At 42.0% G+C, this 23,324-nt stretch overlaps 1 protein-coding gene across 4 annotated transcripts in view; it reads right to left on the bottom strand.

The window, feature by feature from the left end:
- ubr2 (ubiquitin protein ligase E3 component n-recognin 2) overlaps positions 1-21,498 on the bottom strand; it is a 59,328-nt gene extending 37,830 nt beyond the window's left edge. For all 4 annotated transcript variants that reach the window (XM_014413296.3, XM_014413293.3, XM_014413294.3 and 1 more), the window contains exons 1-4: positions 21,364-21,498; positions 10,175-10,443; positions 10,021-10,099; positions 4,718-4,831 (exon numbers count right to left, since the gene is read on the bottom strand). In XM_014413296.3, the coding sequence (XP_014268782.1) occupies positions 4,718-4,831; positions 10,021-10,099; positions 10,175-10,443; positions 21,364-21,444 (543 nt within the window). In that variant the 5' untranslated portion in view covers positions 21,445-21,498. The remainder of the gene's footprint in view (positions 1-4,717; positions 4,832-10,020; positions 10,100-10,174; positions 10,444-21,363) is intronic.
- Between the last annotated feature and the right edge of the window lie 1,826 nt (positions 21,499-23,324).

The following is a 23,324-nucleotide window of genomic DNA, read 5'->3' on the forward strand; positions in this document are numbered from 1 at the left end:
TTTGTTTTTTAATTTTCTGAATTTGTTTCAAGGTCTGGTCAGATTGAGTATTTTTGTGTCTGTTTTCTAAATCTTTTAGTGTATTTTCAAGTCCATTCAGCTGATTCTCTTTAGCTTTCTTCAGAGCTGCACTTAGTGATATAAATTTGCCCCTAACAACTGCCTTTAAGGTGTCCCATAAAATGTTAGGATTTACCTGGCCATTATCATTTATTTCTAGAAAATATTTTATTTCAGCTTTTATCTCTTTTATAATAGCCTTATTGTTAAGTAGACCTGTATTTAGCCTCCATACAGTTTTTTTTGGTCTAGTCTCTAGGTTAATTGTTAGATAAATTGGTGAATGGTCTGACATATTCCTAGTGCCTATGTCACAACTTTTTACCCTATGTCTATCATTTCTAAAGACAAAGAAAAGATCTATTCTTGAATATATGGCATGGGGGGGTGAAAAGTAAGTAAAATCTCTATGCTTTGGATGCATTTCTCGCCAAATATCCAATAAGCCCAAGTCATCCAGGCCCTTTCTTAGCAATTTACTCTGTGAAGTCACTATCCTCTTATTATTAGAGGTATCATCCTTATGCATGATTGTATTAAAGTCCCCTGCGCATATTAACACACCCTGAGACTCCGAGGAGATCAATTCAAGGATTTTCTTAAGAAGTTTCAAATCATAATTTGGTTGTAGGTAGACTGAAAGAAGAGTTACCATTTTGCCCTCTATTTTACCTTGAATTAACACATATCTGCCTTCATTATCCTTTACTTGTCTGGTAAGTTCAAAATGTAGGGAGTTGTGTATCAATACCGCAACTCCTCTTTTGTTACCTGTTTTAAAAGAGCTGTAAAATGTATTTGTGAATCCAAACTTCTTTAACTTCTCATGCTCTGTTTGAGATAAATGAGTTTCTTGGAGAAACACAATCTGTATTTTTCCCCGCTTTATCTTAGACATGACTCTACTCCTCTTAACAGGGTTGTTAAGTCCATTTACATTCCATGAAGCTGCTCTAAAGTCACAGTTACTCATACAGGTATTTCCAACCACTTATGTCGACGCTCTGAACATAGTTAGAACTATAAGAACAGATTAACCACAAAAACTGAACATATGTTACCTTGACTTCCACTCCTGGGGCTTTATAGTGCCCTGTCATTCTATAGTGTCCATTCTTACAATATTGGAGAAAAAAAATCCTACCATATATAGGAGCTCCATCGCTGCATCCAGCAGCTTTCTCTTGTCTCTGCGCATTTTAAGTATATCTCTCTCGGTCCTGATCAACATAGTCTGTTTTACACGACACAGGTCTAACGCAAAAAATGGTATAAAGTAAAAATGTTACTGGAGCAATACGTACAATGCCAGCATATGGTAGAGGTATTTCTTTATAAATCTTAAATAAGATGTAATAGAAAGGTAAACACCTCTTCCTCTATTATATTAAACTAAGATTAGGAAACAGTACTTACAGAGCCAAAACACGTATTTTAGCCGCTTAGTCCAGTGAGGCTTAACACAAGATAGTTAATACTTATTGTCTGAGAAATCCACGAAGCCTTCCGCGGACACGTTCGGAGTGTGAGCTATCCATTTTCTCCCAGTGTGCGCTTCGGGTGAGAACCTGTTCCCAGTTGACGTCCCCGCAGCGTGGCATCTCCACAGCGTAACCCCGCTTCTTCATATGAATTCTCATTTTAGCTGGGTATGGTGTCTGGAAACAAATTTTTTGTTCTTTGAGGATCTTCTTAATGTCCTTCTATTCTTTGAGCTTGTTGTTAATCTCAGTCGGTAAGTCGTGTGTAAAAGTGATAGTTTTGCCCTCATAAGAAATTTTCTTAGCCCAAGCTGCTCTCAGGATTTTGTCTTTTATGTCATACCTCTGGAAATTAACCACAATAGACCTTGCAATCGCTATGTCTTGCGGCTTTGGTCCCAGTGATCGGTGAGCACGCTGAATCTGCAACTCCTCATCTTCGGAAAGGGCAAGTTCTTTCTTTATGAAGTTGTTAATGAATGCCATCATATCATTCTCCTCAGCACCTTCCTTAATTCCGTATATACGGAGGTTGTTGCGGCGCGATCTTCCTTCCAGGTCCGTGACTTTGGTCTGGAGAGTTTTCTGCTGGTCCAGACAGTGAATTAGCGCATCTCTCAGGTCCACATTCACTGTCTCAAATTCGTTCACATGTTGTTCTGCTTCAGTTAGCCTAGTGGCGTGATTAAGAATATCCACGATGGCATCTTGTAGCTTCTGATTCATCTCAGCCTTTAGGTTATTCAGATCTTCTTTGATTTCTTTCCTCATCTCTCGGATGTTATCGCTCAAATTTTGCATTGCTTTAGCCATTGTTAGCTCGTTTTCCTCACTTTGCTCCGTGCTCCTCTTCATGCTAGCTCCGTCGCCGTCGCGTAAGGTGTCTTTTGCCTCTCCGTAACTTTTGGAGCTACCTGTGTCTTTTTACATCTGCCTCCACGCATTGTATATCATCGTCAGTATGAATACGTTTATTGTATCGAGTTTGTGGAGTTTTCCTCACTTATGATCAGGAGCGGACAAAAAGTTAATCCGCCATCTTGGAGCGCTCACCAGAAGTCCCCCACAAATAAAATTTTTATCATTAGAGAAAAAATTACCAATAATCATCCCACAGATGTAATATTATCTACAGCTACTCTTAGTACCATTGATGTTAAGTTAGACTCTTTTTCTCCAATTGATCTTTCTGAGTTAACTTCAATAATTACTTCCTCCAAACCATCAACGTGTCTTTTAGACCCCATTCCTACAAAACTGCTCAAAGAAGTCCTGCCATTAATTAATTCTTCGATCTTAAATATGATCAACCTATCTCTAATGATCGGCTATGTACCACAGGCCTTCAAGCTGGCTGTAGTTAAACCTTTACTCAAAAAGCATCTCTAGACCCAGCAGTCTTAGCTAATTATAGGCCAATCTCCAACCTTCCTTTATATCAAACATCCTTGAAAGAGTGGTTGTCAAACAGCTAACAGATCATCTGCAGAGGAATGGTTTATTTGAAGAGTTTCAGTCAGGTTTCAGAGCTCATCACAGCACAGAAACAGCTTTAGTGAAGGTTACAAATAGGGCTGTTCGATATAACGATATATATCGGATGACGATATAAAAACATCTATCGTTTCATTTTATGCTATCATTTGTTTCGCGGTGTCGCAAAATAAACTGTTTACGGCAATATTTTTTCACCATTTTGATGGTCACTATATTAATTTCTTAAAGTTCTCTCTTTCTCTTATATTTAATATAACCACACTACGGACGGACAAGTGCCTGTTTTTATGCGTTGTGGTTAACAACAACGACGGTAACAGCATCCGTGTCCGTTTGTTTATGTTCCACATAAACCTTTCACAATAAAGCTCAAGATCTTGTTGAGACTTTTCAAAATAAACTGAATCACGTGAAAGAGCAGATTGTTTACGGATGAGAATTAAAAAAAGAGCCGCCAGATGCTAAAATTAAACCTTAGACTCAAACGTTAGAACAGGCTTTTCCCCATAGCACGCCATGTAATAAATACTTACAAAGAAAACGGCGGCCGTTACAACTTATGTCTAAAAATGTATCGTTTCATGCATCGGATAAAACACTCGACTCCAGCAACATGACGCGCAGCTGGAAACACTTCACGCAAGACGAGCTGCCCGAGATTCACAGAATTTACAGAAAATGTTACATTTTTGTGATTTATATCGTTTTCGGACAATAGATGTCTTATATCAGGATATGAGATTTTAGTCATATCGCACAGCCCTAGTTACAAATGATCTTCTTATGGCCTCTGACAGTGGACTCATCTCTGTGCTTGTCCTGCTAGACCTCAGTGCAGCGTTCGATACTGTCGACCATAATATCCTATTAGAGCAATTAGAACATGCTGTAGGTATTACAGGTACTGTGCTGCAGTGGTTTGTATCATATCTATCTAATAGACTCCAGTTTGTGCATGTAAATGGAGAGTCCTCTTCACACACTGAGGTTAATTATGGAGTTCCACAGGGTTCAGTGCTAGGACCAATTCTGTTTACATTATACATGCTTCCCTTAGGCAGCATCATTAGAAGACATAGCATACATTTACACTGCTATGCAGATGACACCCAGCTCTATCTGTCCATGAAGCCAGATAACACACACCAATTAGTTAAACTGCAGGAATGTCTTAAAGACATAAAGACCTGGATGGCCGCTAACTTTCTGCTTCTTCATTCAGATCAAACTGAGGTTATTGTACTCGGCCCTGAAAATCTTAGAAATATGGTATCTAACCAGATTCTTACTCTGGATGGCATTACCTTGGCCTCCAGTAACACTGTGAGGAACCTTGGAGTCATTTTTGACCAGGACATGTCCTTCAACGCACATATTAAACAAATATGTAAGACTGCGTTCTTCCATTTGCGCAACATCTCTAAAGTTAGAAATATCCTGTCTCAGAGTGATGCTGAAAAACTAGTTCATGCATTTATTACTTCCAGGCTGGACTCACTGTCGCCAAAGTGCTTGCTCATAGGGGGTCATATGATTGTTGGGTTTTTCTCTGAATGTATTATTGTAGGGTCTACCTTACAATATAAAGCACCTTGAGGTGACTGTTGTTGTGATTTGGCACTATATAAATAAAATTGAATTGAATTGAATAGAGAGTCACAGAGAGACATCAGTCTGACCTCTTCGGTGTCCTGGTTGCCATCTCCCGGTGTGTGTTTCTGGCAGTAAGGGCCGGTCTTCCAGGCTTCAGAGTCTCCACAGTCACAGAAACCACCTCCTCCGGACGTTGTCATCTGCACGCGTGCGCACACACACACACACACACACACAAAAAACCCAGAAAAGTTCTCTGCTCATTTGTTTAGGGACGAACAGGATGAGAGCTGCCAGAGCTACAATCAGACCACCAGCAGATGTGCTGGTGGTCTGATTGTCTTAAACCAAACAGTCAGAATCAGACCTACAAATAACTGAGTATCATTTTTAGTTGCTCCAATTAAATTTCAGCAAAATGGACTAGCCTAGGATCATTTTTTCATTTAGATTTTTGGGGGTTTCTTTGAATTCAGCCGTTCGCAAGGCAGGGCTGGACTGGGACAAAAAAAAAAAAAAAAAAAAAAAAAAAAAATCAGCCCAGGCATTTTGACTAGAGACCGGCCCACCGGGTATTACAGGAAAATAAAAATTAATACCGCTGTTTTAACAGCACCCTCTTTCATCTGAGAGCAAATGCCCCCTCCTCAGAGTATGCCCAAATGATGGAGCTGCAGAAGCTGGTGATAGCCGCATACTCAGCCGGACGGTGGACACGGAGATGCTCATACAAGTTAGTCGTGTTTGAGTACTCTGCTCGCACTTTACGTCTGCACAAGTGGCACACCGCTTTGGTTACATCCTTAGGTTTACCTCTTTCATCCCGACTTTATATTTTTTTTAGTGCTGTCAGCGTTAATGCACAGTCATCACGACTAACGCGATTAACAATTAACCCATCTGGAGTGCAGACTGAGTCAAAATCTTTATGCTTTATGGGCAATAAACAAACAAGAGAGAGGGGACTTGCAACACCAAAGCCAATTTGATCAGTTTCATGATTGAAGTAGCAACAGGAGTGGGAGGAATAAGTCCAGCTTTGTGTCTTTGTTTCATTCTAGCTGAAGTCCAGGACAAATCGCTTCCTTTTCACCTCAGTAATATTCGGTAATAAGACTGCTTTCAGAGGGAGGGCGCAGCCGACCTCCTCGGCTGTAATTAGTCCAGCCCAGAGTCGATCATGACCAGTTGGCCAATCCACCCCCTTTCATTGTTTATACAGTTACAAAAACGAACAAAAAAAAAAGAAAAAAAAGAAAAAAAAAAAAAAAAAAAGACATTGGCCCATAAAAACGAAAAATCCCCATCGGGCATATCGGGAGGGTTGGTCATTTTTCTGTCTATCAAGTAAGTAAGTAAGTAAAATTTTATTTATATAGCACATTTCTAGATAGAGATCACAAAGTGCTTTACAAGATATAACAGATTAAAAAGACAAAATACAAACAAAGTTAGCAAAAGGCAGTTTTAAAAAGATGTGTTTTTAGCTGTTTTTTAAAAGTAATCAATGAATCAGCGGATCGTAAGTCCTGAGGAAGGGAATTCCACAGTCTGGCGGCCACAGTAGCAAAAGCTCTATCACCCCTAGTTTTCAGTCTCGTATACTGAATGACAAGTAGGCCCTGACTACTCGACCTCAGAGACCTACTAGGGGCATAGGGCTGTAAAAGTTCAATGATATATGGTGGTGCTTGTTGTTGAAGAGCCTTGAAAGTTAAAACCAAAATCTTAAACTGGACTCTAAATTCAACAGGAAGCCAATGTAACTGCATGAGCAACGGTGTTATATGTGAAAATTTAGAAGCTTTCGTCAAAAGTCTTGCTGCAGCATTCTGAACGATCTGCAGACGCTCCAAAGAACCTTTATTTAAACAAGTAAACAGGGAATTGCAATAGTCCAGTCGTGAAGAGATAAAAGCATGAATAACAATCTCCAGTTCGGTATAGGATATAATAGAGCTCAATTTAGAAATATTTCTTAAATGATAAAAGCAAGACCGAACAAGAGATTTAACATGACTATCTAACGTAAGAGCAGGATCAAGGATAATCCCTAAGTTCCTGACAGATGGTTTTACAAACGTTGAAAGAGGACCAAGAGCATTTATTATACTGGGTATATGTCTATCTGGGGCACATAAGAGGACTTCGGTTTTACTTTCATTTAGTTGGAGGAAGTTTTCAGCCATCCAGCCTTTAATGGTTTCCAAGCACACATTTAAAAGCCGCAGCTTAGAAGCCTCTTCCGGTTTAAAAGATATATAGAGTTGTATATCGTCTGCATAACAATGGTAACAAATATCCTCAAAAGGGCTCAAAATGTGCTGAAGAGGGAGTAAATAAACTAAAAACAGTAATGGCCCTAGCACAGAGCCTTGTGGCACACCAAAAGACAGGGACGCAGAAGATGATCTATACTTAGAAACTGCCACAGAAGAATATCGTTCAGAGAGATACGAGGAGAACCATTTCAATGCAGTCCCAGAGACACCAACCCAGTGTTTCAGCCTGTTAAGTAAAATATAGTGGTCAACAGTATCAAAGGCCGCCGTAAGATCCAACATTAAGAGAACAGAACATTTACCTGCATCGCTTTGTAACAAAATGTCATTAGAAACTCTAAGAAGGGCTGTTTCAGTGGAATGAACTTTACGAAAGCCAGATTGAAATTTGTCGAAAATACTATATTTATCTAAAACTGCTGTAAGCTGCTTAGCCACGATCTTCTCTAGAATCTTAGCAATTAACGGAATTTTTGAGATCGGTCTATAATTGCTAGTGAGAGATGGGTCCAGCATAGGCTTTTTTAACAAGGGATGTATAACAGCAGTTTTAAAATAGGCAGGGACTATGCCCGAGGCCAAGGAGGTATTAATTATAGTAAGAATACAGGGACCAGTAGAGTAAAAGACATTTTTAAATAATGATGCAGGTAAAAAATCAAGAGAGCAAGAGGATAATTTTGTTGCACTAACTATTTTTCCCAGCTCTGGTAGTGAAACAGGTGAAAAACCTTCTAAAACAACAGGCCGAGCTGGCGTGGGAACAGACAGCGCAGACGCTGAAAAAGACAGGTTTTTCCTTATGTTGCTAATTTTTTCTAAAAAGAAAGCAAGAAAAGTTTCACAATCTTCAACAGAAGAAATAATAGCAGCAGGTGGAGCAGGAGTAATAATATTAGTAATAGTATCAAATAAAACTTTAGGATTACCTCTGCTCCTTGCAACCAACTGAGAAAAGTAAGCAGCCCTCGCAACTCTAATAGCATTGTTAAAGGAGGCTAAAAGATCCTTTAAATAGAGGAGATGAACATTTAAGTGCGTTTTCCTCCATAACCGCTCGGCTTTACGACAATTACGTTTTATAAGACGAATGTTGTCATTTAACCAGGGTACAGACTTGGAAACAGGCACAGGTCTCATTTTAATCGGACAGATTTCATCTAAGATCGAAAGACAATGATAATTGAATAGATCTATAGAAAAATCAACATCGTTTTGTGGGGATAATGTTAAATTAAAAACATCAGAGAACTTCTGTGCTGTGGAGGAGTCTAAAGTGCGGGAAATAACTGTCCGATGAACAGGAGACATAGGCTCATAAAAAGACATATTAAAAAAGACACAATAATGGTCAGAAATAAAAATGTCCTTAGAACAGATATAATCAATATTCAGACCCAAAGAAAAAACAAGGTCCAGTGTATGGCCTTTGTTATGTGTGGGGCCAGATACATGTTGGATACAATGAAAAGAGTCCATGATACTGGTAAAACTCCTAGCAAAGCGGTCGGACTCATCATCAATATGTATATTAAAATCTCCCACAAGAAGCAATTTAGACAACCTCATAGTAGAGGACAGAAAATCACTAAACTCGGCTAAAAACGAGTTGTTTGGGCCAGGAGGGCGATAGACCAACGCACAGTAAAAAGGATCCTTCTTTCCAATTTTGATGAGCTGCAGTTCAAAAGACAGAAAGTGTCCAACTTTCACTGAACGGCAGTTAAAACGGCTCCGATATGCCACCGCGAGGCCTCCTCCACGACCAGATCCTCGAGGCTGGCTAATAACAGAGAAGCCATTTGGGCACATTTCAATAGTAGACGAATAATCCGACCCCCGTTGCCAGGTCTCAGTCAAAAACAGGAAGTCCAGATTTTTAGAAACAATAAAATCGTTAAGCACAAACGATTTATTCGTCAAAGATCGGGCATTAAAGAGCGCCATAGACAGCGGGGTGAAAACATTGTTGTTGGAAGAAGCTAGAGTTTCTCGAATTAAAGGGCGTAAATTCTCGGGATCAGACCCTTCACGTTCATATATTCCACTCACCGAGGGGATGAAAAGCCAGTCGGCAGGAGAGTCTGGATGAACCCTTCTGAGATAACACGGCCTTGGAAAGCCGGGCCCCCTATATCCAAGTAGGGCCTTGGGAGACAGATTCCTCTCCATATAGCTGTCATGTGCGTAGGCAACGGAAAACGCCCGACATCGCTTTCCAATTCGTCCCCGCCGCCAGAGGAGCCTAAGCTTCACCTGGATGCCCGATCTCTTTCCTCTTCTTCTCCGTAGTCTACGGGGAACGCTGAAAGCGCTGGCCGAAGATCCAGTCACAGGCAGAGGGTGGAAGGTACCAAAGGAGTGCGGAGAAAAGTGTGGAGAATGGAAAGTCCCACAAAAGGAAGGAGAAAAAACATCTTTGGCCGTCATTGACGAACGGATGGATAACAGCGTCAGACGATCGTAGACCAAGGCAGCCAGTACATCATTAAAACAGTTAAAAAACAGCAGAGTAGAAAGAAAAAACACGACAATAGAGCGAGACCAACTACACCCGGCAGCGGCGAAGCCAAACACAGGCGCCATCATGCCGGATGCCGGACGATGTGGCTTCTTTTCTTTCCCAACACATTACCCAAGTAATATCAGTACAGCTATCCAGGATAAGGATTTTGTTTTACATCTGAGATCTGACGTTTGTTTCTTTTAAAGTGTCCCTTTCACGTATTTAAGCAGTTTATTTTCTGTAGATCTGAGGTCAAACACATCCAGCTGATGATGATCAAGTCCGAGATGGTCTTCCTCCTCTTCTCTGTTCCATCTGCAGCACTTGAGCAAGAACACCTGAGTTACTGGATTATTGCTCGGCGTGTTCTCTTAAACTGACCTCCTCCTTTATTTTAAACCTCTTTAACTATTTTATCCTTTTAAAACTTTGTAAATATCAGTAACTTCTTAAAAACCTTAACCGCTGTCTTCCAACACATAGACTGTGATGTCCACTGAATAACAGAGGACGCCATATACCCATGATGACCAAACTCTCTGTGTGTGTGTGTGTGTGTGTGTGTGTGTGTGTGTGTGTGTGTGTGTGTGCGTGCGCTTACCCTGTATCGATGCTCTTTATGAACGCTGCCTAAGAAACACTTCATGCAGAGGACACATGTCGGGTCGGCCGCACATTCCCTGCACACACACAGATCATCACTTAAAATGAGTCACCTGTGTTGCATGTGTCACCTGTGGACGTGCGTCTCCTACCTGCAGGAGTAGGTGGGCTCTCCCACCTTAAACACGTGCCCGCAAAGCGCTGATGGTTGGTTGTTCTCCTGCAGCAGCGCCAGGCCACCTGCTGGCTCCTCCCCCAGAAGGAGCCACTCCAGTGGTGCAAGGAGGAGGAGCTGACAAGCGAGCTCCTCCCTCTGCTCCTCTCTGTCACTGCTGCTCAGCCCCAAGCAAAAGATTCTGGGTACGTATATGGCCAGGTGACGGCACACTTCCTGCTGCAGGTCGGCAGCTGCGAGCCACCGCTGAGATGGAGGAAGAGGTGGAGATCAGTGACGGCTCACACATGCTTTAATGAACAGTGGTTAAACAGTACAACTGTGAGTGCTCTGGCAAACAAAGCACGAAAAAACATCAGCTTCAGTTATTCTTTAATAAACTCGAGCTCATTGTTCACAACAGACACCTGCAGCACACAGGTGTGTACAAATTCACACCTGTGTGCAACAATTTCAAATTGTGGCACTGTGGCGTGCACTGACAGGTGAGTAATGGTGAAGGTTTTTGAAGTGTTGCTTAAATGTAATACAAGTAACAAAAACAGAGTGACAGATGGAGATCGGTGGCTCTGCTCGCTGACAGGAAATAGGAGCTGCAGGTCACTGATAATCAGCTCAGACTGTCACAGCCACTCAGTCAGAATAACACACTGACCTGGTTACCAGGGGACAGCATACAGACAAAAGGCCGACACAGACCTACAAAGCAGCAAACAACCAGTAGACACTGAGCTACAAACCAGCTAAGGACCAGTAAACGCTGACATACAAACCATCTAACAACCAGTAAACACTGACATACAGGGAGTGCAGAATTATTAGGCAAATGAGTATTTTGTCCACTTCATCCTCTCCATGCATGTTGTCCTACTCCAAGCTGTATAGGCTCGAAAGCCTACTACCAATTAAGCATATTAGGTGATGTGCATCTCTGTAATGAGAAGGGGTGTGGTCTAATGACATCAACACCCTATATCAGGTGTGCATAATTATTAGGCAACGTCCTTTCCTTTGGCAAAATGGGTCAAAAGAAGGACTTGACAGGCTCAGAAAAGTCAAAAGTAGTGAGATATCTTGCAGAGGGATGCAGCAGTCTCAAAATTGCAAAGCTTCTGAAGCGTGATCATCGAACAATCAAGCGTTTCATTCAAAATAGTCAACAGGGTCGCAAGAAGCGTGTGGAAAAACCAAGGCACAAAATAACTGCCCATGAACTGAGAAAAGTCAAGCGTGCAGCTGCCAAGATGCCACTTGCCACCAGTTTGGCCATATTTCAGAGCTGCAACATCACTGGAGTGCCCAAAAGCACAAGGTGTGCAATACTCAGAGACATGGCCAAGGTAAGAAAGGCTGAAAGACGACCACCGCTGAACAAGACGCACAAGCTGAAACGTCAAGACTGGGCCAAGAAATATCTCAAGACTGGTTTTTCTAAGGTTTTATGGACTGATGAAATGAGAGTGAGTCTTGATGGGCCAGATGGATGGGCCCGTGGCTGGATTGGTAAAGGGCAGAGAGCTCCAGTCCCACTCAGACGCCAGCAAGGTGGAGGTGGAGTACTGGTTTGGGCTGGTATCATCAAAGATGAGCTTGTGGGGCCTTTTCGGGTTGAGGATGGAGTCAAGCTCAACTCCCAGTCCTACTGCCAGTTTCTGGAAGACACCTTCTTCAAGCAGTGGTACAGGAAGAAGTCTGCATCCTTCAAGAAAAACATGATTTTCATGCAGGACAATGCTCCATCACACGCGTCCAAGTACTCCACAGCGTGGCTGGCAAGAAAGGGTATAAAAGAAGAAAAACTAATGACATGGCCTCCTTGTTCACCTGATCTGAACCCCATTGAGAACCTGTGGTCCATCATCAAATGTGAGATTTACAAGGAGGGAAAACAGTACACCTCTCTGAACAGTGTCTGGGAGGCTGTGGTTGCTGCTGCACGCAATGTTGATGGTGAACAGATCAAAACACTGACAGAATCCATGGATGGCAGGCTTTTGAGTGTCCTTGCAAAGACAGGTGGCTATATTGGTGGCTGATTTGTTTTTGTTTTGTTTTTGAATGTCAGAAATGTATATTTGTGAATGTGGAGATGTTATATTGGTTTCACTGGTAAAAATAAATAATTGAAATGGGTATATATTTGTTTTTTGTTAAGTTGCCTAATAATTATGCACAGTAATAGTCACCTGCACACACAGATATCCCCCTAAAATAGCTAAAACTAAAAACAAACTAAGAACTACTTCCAAAAACATTCAGCTTTGATATTAATGAGTTTTTTGGGTTCATTGAGAACATGGTTGTTGTTCAATAATAACATTATTCCTCAAAAATACAACTTGCCTAATAATTCTGCACTGCCTGTACAAACCAGCGAACAACCAGTAAACACTGAGCTGCAAACCAGCGAACAACCAGTAAACACTGAGCTGCAAACCAGCGAACAACCAGTAAACACTGAGCTCCAAACCAGCTAACAACCAGTAAACACTGAGCTCCAAACCAGCTAACAACCAGTAAACACTGAGCTACAAACCAGCAAACAACCAGTAAACACTGAGCTACAAACCAGCAAACAACCAGTAAACGCTGACATTAGGGCTGCCACAAACGATTATTTTAATAGTCGACTGGTCAGATCATGCATCCATTAGACATAAATTGTACAGCTGATTACAACCAGCATGCATCTGCTCTTATATAACTATCATTAGCTGACAGCGTGAAGTGTTTAAGGTGCTAACTAACAATAAAGAGCAGATGATAGTTTATTAAACTTTTAATAAAATTTCCAGATTGTCTCGGTGGAGTTTAATAAACTCGGCCGTCTGCTCCTTGCTATCTAAAATATAACAGGACACTGGAGTAAACTCTCGGCCGTCTCACACTACTGTTTAATCAGTTTTCCGTTTGACATTTATTCAGCTGTGTGAAAACAAAGGAGGAACCCACTCGATGGATTAATAACGTTTTATTTTATCTAATCTAATAACTTTAATCTCAGGCAAACCGATTTACTCACAAACAAAACACTGAAAAAAGTCAAACAATAACATTTTTAGGTTATCTAAGTGACTTATATATCATGTTTAACTAAGTAGCGAAAGACTGTGGTGATCTGAAAATGATGTGCCAGGAGTTAAAAGTTTATTTTGTGACCCAGAAAGAATAATAAGTGTACTATTAAAGCTAAGCAGCGGCCGCCATTGTTGGAAACTTGAATTGTCTGAGCCGCGCTATGAATCCTGGGATCCTGGGGAAAAGGAGGATGCATTTGCAGCAGTCTTTGAATTTGGACAGTCTTCGTCACGTCGCTGTAACGTAATCAGCCTACAAATGCGGCCTCCGAAGGATGTGGCCCCTGAATTTGGACCGGAGGTTCCTTCTTCTTCTTCGGGTTTAACGGCAGCTGGCATTCTCGTAGATTCATTGCTGCCATCTTCTGTTTCAGTTCGTTATTACACTCTTAAAACCTACTTATGCCTGCGTCTTTCAGGATTTTACAAAGATTCAAACGACGCGTCGACTATTGAATTAGCCGTCAACGATTGTGACTAGTTTGGTAAATTGTAAATGGACTGGTTCTTACATAGTGCTTTTCTACTCAAAGTGCTTTATGTGTTCATATGAAAGGGGCGGGGCTCTCAGCATTGAACCAATCAAACCTGGATTCAAGTGTAGTGACAGCAAAACAGCTGACTTCAGAAACTAAGGCTACGTTCACACTGCAGGTCTTAATGCTCAATTCCGATCTAGTGTGAATCCTCAAAGTGGCCCGCATGCGCAACAGAAGACGTCACACACAACGCGCTCTGTTTAGACCCAGAGCAACCAGTGTTGTTTGACTGTTTCGGGCTTTACGTTTCCCAATTTTGCTTTAAGTTATAAAGTTATTTTGTTATCTACATTTGGCCTAATAATGATCCTTATTGCTGTTTTAGAGGAGCGGTGCTTCAAAGGATAGCTGCAGATTTCTGTCAGAATCTGCAGAATATACAGTACAAATAAAATGTTCACGTTTCTCCAACATTGTCTTCCCAACAGTTTCACTGGATGCCCAGGAAGCGTTCACGATGTCTTCTCCGGCGCTGATAATTGGCGTCTGTCTTGTGTCAGCGACGTAACCATCTCTCCCTGTTCCTCACACCTAGGTATTCACCACTCATCCAACGTGTGAAACCTGCTGTGAGGACAATTAAAGTGTGGCCAGAGGGGACAGACGCAGTGCTCCAGGACAGATTTAAAAACACAGACTGGAATATGTTCACCCACACAGACCTGGACCAGTACATCTGTACTGGATTACATCTCCGAAACCACAGATAGTGTCACCACCCAGAAACGGATCACCATGTACCCCAACCAGAAGCCTTGGATGAACTGGGATGTTCGTCTCCTCCTGAAGGCCCACAACACCGCCTTTAGGTCAGGAGATGCACACGCCTACAGCACAGCCAGGGCTAATCTAAAGAAGGGCATCAAAAAAAGCCAAACACCATTACAAAAAAAAGGTAGAAGAACACTTCTCCAACTCCAACCCCCGACGCATGTGGCAAGGACTCCAGACCATTACAGACTACAGGACCACCAAACCCTCCCCCGCATCCTCTGATGTCTCCTTCCTCAACGAGCTCAACAACTTTTATGTTCGTTTTGAGCGAGGGAACCCCACAACCACAGCAGACACGACGCCAGACCACCAACCTCTGACTCTCTCCCCCACCGATGTAGGAGCGGTGCTGAGCAGGATCAATGTCCACAAGGCTGCAGGCCCTGATGGCATCCCCGGGCGTGTTCTCAGAGCGTGTTCTGGGGAGCTTGCAGGAGTGCTCACAGACATATTCAACCTGTCCTTGGCCCACGCTGTGGTACCGGCCTGCTCAAATCCACCTCCATCGTCCCGATACCCAAAAACTCCAACCCATCTTGCCTCAATGACTACCGCCCAGTAGCACTCACCCCCATCATCACTAAGTGCTTAGAGCAGCTGGTCCTAGCACACTTCAAATCCTGTCTCCCCCCCACCCTGGACCCCCACCAATTCACATACCGCCAGAACAGGAGCACAGAGGATGCAGTCTCCATCGCACTGCACTCTGTCCTCTCACACCTGGACAACAACAACACCTACGCCAGAATGCTGTTTATAGACTTCAGTTCAGCGTTCAATACAATCCACCCCTCACAACTCATCAGGAAACTGACAGACCTGGGCATCAGTTCCCTCATCTGCAAATGGTTACTGGACTTCCTGACCAACCGCCCCCAACATGTCCGGCTGGATAACCGCTGCTCATCTACCATCACGATGAACACCGGTGTACCACAAGGCTGTGTGATGAGCCCTTTCCTCTACTCCCTCTTCACCCACGACTGCAGACCTGCTGATGGTTCCAACACCATCATTAAGTTTGCAGATGACACCACGGTGATTGGCCTCATCAGTGACAACGATGAGGCCGCCTACAGGGAGGAGGTGGATCGTCTGGCTGAGTGGTGCGACAGAAACAACCTGCTGCTTAACACCGAGAAGACCAAGGAGCTCATCGTAGACTACAGGAGGAATGCTGACCCACATCCACCCATCCACATTAAGGGGACGGCTGTGGAGCGTGTGAGCAGCTTCAAGTTCCTGGGAGTCCACATCTCCGAGGATCTCACCTGGACGACCAACTGCTCCAAGCTGGTCAAGAAGGCTCACCAGCGCCTCTTCTTCTTGAGGACTCTGAGGAAGAACCACCTGTCCTCAGACATCCTGGTGAACTTCTATCGTTGCACCATCGAGAGCATCCTGACCAACTGTATAACAGTCTGGTACGGGAACTGCTCTGCCTCGGACCGGAAGGCGTTGCAGAGGGTCGTGAAAACTGCCCAGCGCATCGCCGGAGCACAACTTCCTGCCATAAAAGACATCTATAGGAAGCGGTGTCTGAAAAGGGCTGGGAAAATCATCAAAGACCCCAGTCACCCATCACATGGACTCTTCACCCTCCTGCCCTCTGGGAGGCGCTACAGGAGCCTCCGGACTAAGACCACCAGGTACCGGAACAGCTTCTTCCCCACAGCTGTCAGACTCCTGAACTGGACTGAACATACACACACACACACCCACAATGGACAACTGTACCCTCAAACACACAATAATAACATGGACTGAACCACCACTCACAACCACTAGCACTTTATATAGCCTCTGTAGAAACTATCCACACCCTCACTTATCTTAACTGCACTACTGTATAGCTCTGTGTAAATAATCATTCTGTACATACGATAATTTTTAATTCTACAACTGTTTACAACTTGCATAGTTCCCACTTCTGTATAGCTGTATATCTCAGATTTCTGTAAAGTTATTTATTTCATATTCTGTATAGTTTTTCATAGTTATATCCTGTTCATAGCCTGTACATAGCTTGTACTCACTACAGCCTGTACATTACAGTACGAATATTCACAACATACTTCATACCGTGTACATTATAACATACCATAATAGACCCATTTCTGTAATATACCTACATATCTATACTATTGCTAATATATATTGTAATATATCTATATCACTAAAGCACTTCTGGATGGATGCAAACTGCATTGTGGTACTGGTGTCAAGCCAGCCTCCAATTCGAGACTCGCAGTCAAGCCAGCCTCCAGTTTGTTTTACGTTCCCTGTGTATTCAAAGTATTACGGGAATGGATGTGGAAACCGGATTTCAAAATAAAAGCCAACTTCGAGTGAATTAACAGATATGTTAAGAACATAATAACATATAATTTAGGCTTTTTTTTTTTTTTTTTTTTTTTTTACACAAACTCTAATGTTAGATCTATATGACACAGCCTTGTACCCTAATTGTGCCCTGTCACTATCAAGGCCATCTTATTTTGGATTTCAAAGTAAAAGCCCTGTGAATCTTCATTTTTGAACTACTCTTTCAATGACTTAATAATGCTCTTAAAAGCAAAAATCGTATTTCCAAATACTATTTGAACTTTATATCAACACTTTCCAACCACAGTCTTTTTCACAGTGATACCATATCAATATCAAGTCATTCTGATTTTGCTCTCAAAAATAAAACCCTTTTCATATTGTCCATAATTGACCTAACTTTCAGTGATTTCAAAATGCTCTAAAAAGGAAAATTCCTGTTTCCACAGGGTAATTCCACCTTAGATCAACAGTATACAGCCCCACAGTGATACCATATCAATATCAAGTCATTCTGATTATGCTCTCAAAAATAAAAGCCCTTTCAAATTGAGCATATACGACCTACTTTTTTAACGATTTCAAAATGGTCTTAAACAGAATTTTGCTATTTCCACAGGATGAATCCATGTTAGATCAACAGTATACAACCCCACAGTGATACCATATCAATATCAAGTCATTCTGATTTTGCCTTCCAAAATAAAAGACTTTTCAAATTGCCAAGATACGACCTACTATTTTAAAGATTTCAAAATGCTCTAAAAATGAAAATTGCTGTTTCCACAGGATAATTTCACTTTAGGTCAACCGTATACAACCTCACGATGTTACCATATTAATTTCAAGTAATTCTGATTATGCCTTCCAAAATAAAGGCCTGTTGAAAATGCCCATAATTTACCTAACTTTCAGTGATTTCAAAATGCTCTAAAATGGAAAATTCCTGTTTCCACAGGGTAATTCCACTTTAGGTCAACCGTATACAACCTCACGATGTTACCATGTCAATTTCAAGTCAGTCTGATTTTGCTTTTCAAAATAAAAGCTTTTTCAATTTGCCCATATATGACTTACTCTTGGAGCGAATTCAAAATGCTCTAAGATGGAAAATTGCTGTTTCCACAGCATAATTCCATTCCAGATCAACAGTATCCAACCCGACAGTAAAACCATGTAAATTTCATGTTGATCTGATTTCGCCTTTCAAATTAATGGCCCGTCGAATTTGTCCATATGTGATATACTCTTTCAATTATTTCAGAATGTTTTAAAAATGAAAATTGCTGTTTCAACACATATTGGGTTTTCATTTTGAAAAGCAAAATCAGACTCAATTGATTATGACAGAATTCGAATCATGAAGATGTAAAAGGAAGCTGAAATTGCCAGTAAGTTGTAATTGATGGTACGTTCATATTTCAAGTCTGTGGAAAGATGTCATTCTATATAAAGAAATTACAAAACAACTTGCAAACCATTTCCAGGGCGATTATTTTTAAATCCAAAACAAGAAAGACTTGATTTTCACAGTGTACAACTTTGAGGGAGTATATTATTGATTTAGAGGAAAAATTATTGCATGGGAACAGGGATTTTCCTATTTAACAGCATTCTAATGTCACCGAAAAGTATGGTCACCAACTCCACTGTTAGATTATATACAATGATATGTGTTGGCACAAACTGGTATTAATTCATAGAAGCTGGAACTTTCCATTTAATGCCATTCTGAAGTTGTGGAAAGAGAAGCTCCTATAAACAAAGTCAAAAGGCTTGTACTCTGAAATGCAAAACGAGATTGAGATGTTACCACTGTAGAGGTTGTGTATGGTTTGCATGAACTCCAATTACTTAGTGGAAACAGTAATTTTCCTGTTAACAGCATCCGCGTTTAATTATTAAAAGTACCAAATGAACAATTATAATTCCGATACTGACGTGATAAAACTGTGGGGTTGTATACTGTCAATGTAGAGTGAAATGATCTTGTGGAAACAGCAACTTTGCTTTTAATGGGATTCTGAAGTCAGTGAAAGAGTGGGTCATACATGGACAATTTCAATGGACCATTACTTTGAAAGGCAAATTGACTTGATATCACCGTGATAGTGTGCACTGTCGATCTTGAGTGAAATTATCCCGTGGAAACAGCAATTTTCATTTTTAAAACATTCTGAAATAATTGAAAGAGTATATCACATATGGACAAATTCGACGGGCCATTAATTTGAAAGGCGAAATCAGACCAACATGAAATTTACATGGTTTTACTGTCGGGTTGGATACTGTTGATCTAAAGTGGAATTATCCTGTGGAAAGAGCAATTTTCATTTTTAGAGCGTTCTGAATTCTTTAAAAGAGTAGGTCGTATATCGGCAATTTGAAAAGTCTTATTTTGGAAGGCAACATCAGACTGATTTGATATTGATATGGTATCACTGTGGGGTTGGATACTATTGATCTAAAGTGGAATTATGCTGTGGAAACAGCAATTTTCCATCTTAGAGCATTTTGAATTCGCTCCAAGAGTAAGTCATATATGGGCAAATTGAAAAAGCTTTTATTTTGAAAGGCAAAATCAGACTGACTTGAAATTGACATGGTAACATCGTGAGGTTGTATACGGTTGCTCTAAAGTGGAATTACCCTGTGGAAACAGGAATTTTCATTTTTAGAGCATTTTGAAATCACTGAAAGTTAGGTCAATTATGGACAATTTGAAAAGGCTTTTATTTTTGAGAGCAAAATCAGAATGACTTGATATTGATATGGTATCACTGTGAAAAAGACTGTGGTTGGAAAGCGTTGATATAAAGTTCAAATAGTATTTGGAAATACGACTTTTGCTTTTAAGAGCATTATTAAGTCATTGAAAGAGTAGTTCAAAAATGAAGATTCACAGGGCTTTTACTTTGAAATCCAAAATAAGATGGCCTTGATAGTGACAGGGCACAATTAGGGTACAAGGCTGTGTCATATAGATCTAACATTAGAGTTTGTAAAAAAAAAAAAAAAAAAAAAAGCCTAAATTATATGTTATTATGTTCTTAACATATCTGTTAATTCACTCGAAGTTGGCTTTTATTTTGAAATCCGGTTTCCACATCCATTCCCGTAATACTTTGAATACACAGGGAACGTAAAACAAACTGGAGGCTGGCTTGACTGCAAGTCTCGAATTGGAGGCTGGCTTGACACAAGTATTTCGTTGCCCTGTACCTGTGCATGTGCAATGACAATAAAGTTGAATTCTATTCTATTCTATTCTAAAAGACGGATTTAATGCAACATGACCATTCAAATAGCAGTCGCTTTCTAAAACATCAGATATGTATCGGATTCAGTACCACATACGAAAGTGACCCAGATCGGATTTGAAAATATTGGATTTGTGCCGTTCACACTGTCACACCATGATCGGATAGATGGGTCACATAGGGTCAAAAAAGCTGTATTTGATGCACCTTCGCCTGCAGTGTGAACAGAGCCTAAGACTGAAATATTAGAGCAACATGAAGAGTTAAACTCAGACTGACTGTAACACAGCTGCTGCTGACAGAGCAGCAGTGAGGCTGTGTGTGTGTGTGTGTGTGTGTGTGTGTGTGTGTGTGTGTGTAGGTGCGCACATTTCAAACACTTTGCTGCGTCAGACTGGAAACTGTCCGTGTCCTGAGAGCTGTGTGAGCAGCCTGATCGATCAGAGAACCTGATGATCTTCTGAGTGTTTCATTAGATTAAAATTTGTATTTCCGCTCCAGCCTCTGCAAAGTTTTAGCCCACCTGGTGATTACACTACCTGCTGGGTTGATGAGGTCAGCAGGTACACACAGGTGTAGTGTTCTTATAGAGCGGCACAACTATGTTCAGCCAGCAGGACAAAATAAAGGTGAGTCTCAGAATCAGCGGTAAAGGTAACGATCCTCCATCAGGAGAATTTGTCAGGGTACACTTTGTAAGGCCTGATCAATCAGGTGATCAGTCAGGTAAACAACCTGCTGTAGGTAGGAAAAAGAAACATACTTAAATGTGAGACGTACCTGTGCAGCGGTCTAAGCGTTCTCAGGACCTGTTCCACCCCGTTACCTGAACCTCATGTATCTATCCATCAGCTGTCAAACACACCCGAGATGCTCACCTGCTCCAGCTGTTCTCTCACAATTGCACAGGCAAGTTCACCTGTGTGTACTCAGGTCAGGTGACCTTCTGCAACCAGGTGATTCTGACGTTAAACAGGCGCTCAGGACCGTCTCATTAAAGGGTTAACAGCTTAATCAGCGTTACTAACAGGCGTGAACACACAGTTGTAGCGCTTTAGGGTTACCATTAGCATTAGCATGAAAACAACCACGGATCGCTGACCCGCGCGGACAGCAGCGGCCGGAGCTCGGCCACACACCGGGACACGCTGCGCAGCGTCCGCGGGGCTCAAGGCTCCTGGAGCCACTTACCGACGCGGTGTCTTTGGCGGAGAAATCCAGGAACTCCGAGCATAAAGCGGACGGATCTCTGTCAGCCTCGGTCGCCGCCATCTTTCCTCCCTCTGCTCGGTGCTGGAGCAGGAAGAACCTGGAACTGGAAATGACCAGAATGGGGGGCGTGGCCAATGTTGTTTTTTCCGGTGTTTGTTTTTAGAATAGAGACTTAGAGCTTTTTATTGTCATTGTGCAGTTTCTTGGACAGCGAAATTGGGTAGCTGAACCACAAAGGTGCTAAAGTAAGAAGAGAAACCAATACAACGAAGGCGGAAAATAAATAAATAATCAAATAAATAGAATAAAATAAAAAACAGTGTATATGTATACATATGTGAGTAGAATAGAATAGAATAATCCTTTAATTGTCCCACAAGGGGAAATTTGGTTGTAACAGCAGCCAGAAAGACACATATACAAACAAACAGTACACAGAACAGAAACATACACAATTTTTCTTACATATTTACACATGGACAATGGTTACTATAAACAGAGTACTGTACAGTTATAAAATTAAATAAAAATAACTACAGGTAAGAGGAAAACCAGGTTGTAGTGCGAATCGGTTGATTAAATTATTGCAGTTACAGCATTGATGTAAACATCTATGTTTGTTGGGAGCAATTCTGATTGTACAGTCTGACAGCTGCAGGGAGGAAGGACCTGCGGAAACGCTCCTTCATGCATCTAGGATGCAGCAGTCTGTCACTGAAGGAGCTCTGCAGTTCAACAACATTTACATGCATAGGGTGGGAGACTCTGTCCATCAGTGATGTTATTTTGGCCAGAGTCCTTCTGTCTTCCACCACCTGCACTGGTTTTAACTCGCAGATTAAAAGAACACAAACGTTTAGCTCCTGGGCACGAGTTCAGTTTAATAAGAACAAAATGTATTAATAACAATAGTAATGTTGCGGGAATTGCCGTCTTGTGTGTGACTGGGTGCAGTAAGGAGTGTATGTGATGTGTGTGTGAGCATGCGCGTGAAGGAAACGCGGGGAGCGAAAGAGAAAAATGGAGAGAGTGTGTCATGGGTAGAGAGGGCGACCGGGAGCAGCGTTCTAACGGGCTACAGGCTATGCAGTGTGTTTTCGAAGTGTGCAGTACTGTTATTAAAGCCTCATCTCTTCAGTACTCTCCGGTGCCTCGGCTGATTTCTGTCTGCCTCACTACTCCACAAAAGTGAAGGGAGTTAACCCCGAAGGAGGACAAACTTCGGCCCTGGAGGAAGCATCTCCCCTCGCGTCTCCCGACCACGGTCAGGGGACTGACGGCGAGGAATGGTTAACACTGGCGACCACGAAGGGACCCTCTCACGTTGTCAAAGGAGTGGTGAGCACTGAGAAAAACCGACAGGCTAAAGCGGCTAACGATAAAGCCGAGTGACCGTAATTACAAGTGTATTAGCCCGTAGCTAAGCTAACTCGCGATGGCCGCTGCTCGCCATTCTTGTGAAAAGTACGGACTTGAGACCAATTACTCCAACCCGTTCATATCGCTGACCAGTGTCTCCGAGGGTGCCGCGAGCATTAGGGAAGCTAACAGAGACAGGGCTGTGACTAAATGTGAACATATGAACCCATTCCTGTGTGCCGAAAGTTGTGCTAACACACATGCTAATGGAGAGGGTGTATTCGCGCCGCCCGATGGTCCTGCCCGGCCGCAGTTTTCCCGCACGAATCCCTTCGTTGAAGCTGAATGCCGCAGCTACGGCCGTGAGGGAAACACGGGCAGCAGCATGAACTATTATCCAGCTCCTACTCCCCAAATGAAAATCCACTATCCAGACTCAAACCCATTTTCCTCCGCTCACATGGACAGTTTTGTACACAGCACACTGGCTCAGTTTAACGCAATGTTAAATACACCCATGCAATGTATGCCTTCCAGTAGCCTTAATGAAGCCATAAGCTATGGGGAAACCACTGCACAGC

The sequence above is a fragment of the Maylandia zebra genome, linkage group LG13, assembly GCF_041146795.1.
Source record: "Maylandia zebra isolate NMK-2024a linkage group LG13, Mzebra_GT3a, whole genome shotgun sequence".
NCBI classification, from domain to species: Eukaryota; Metazoa; Chordata; class Actinopteri; order Cichliformes; family Cichlidae; genus Maylandia; species Maylandia zebra.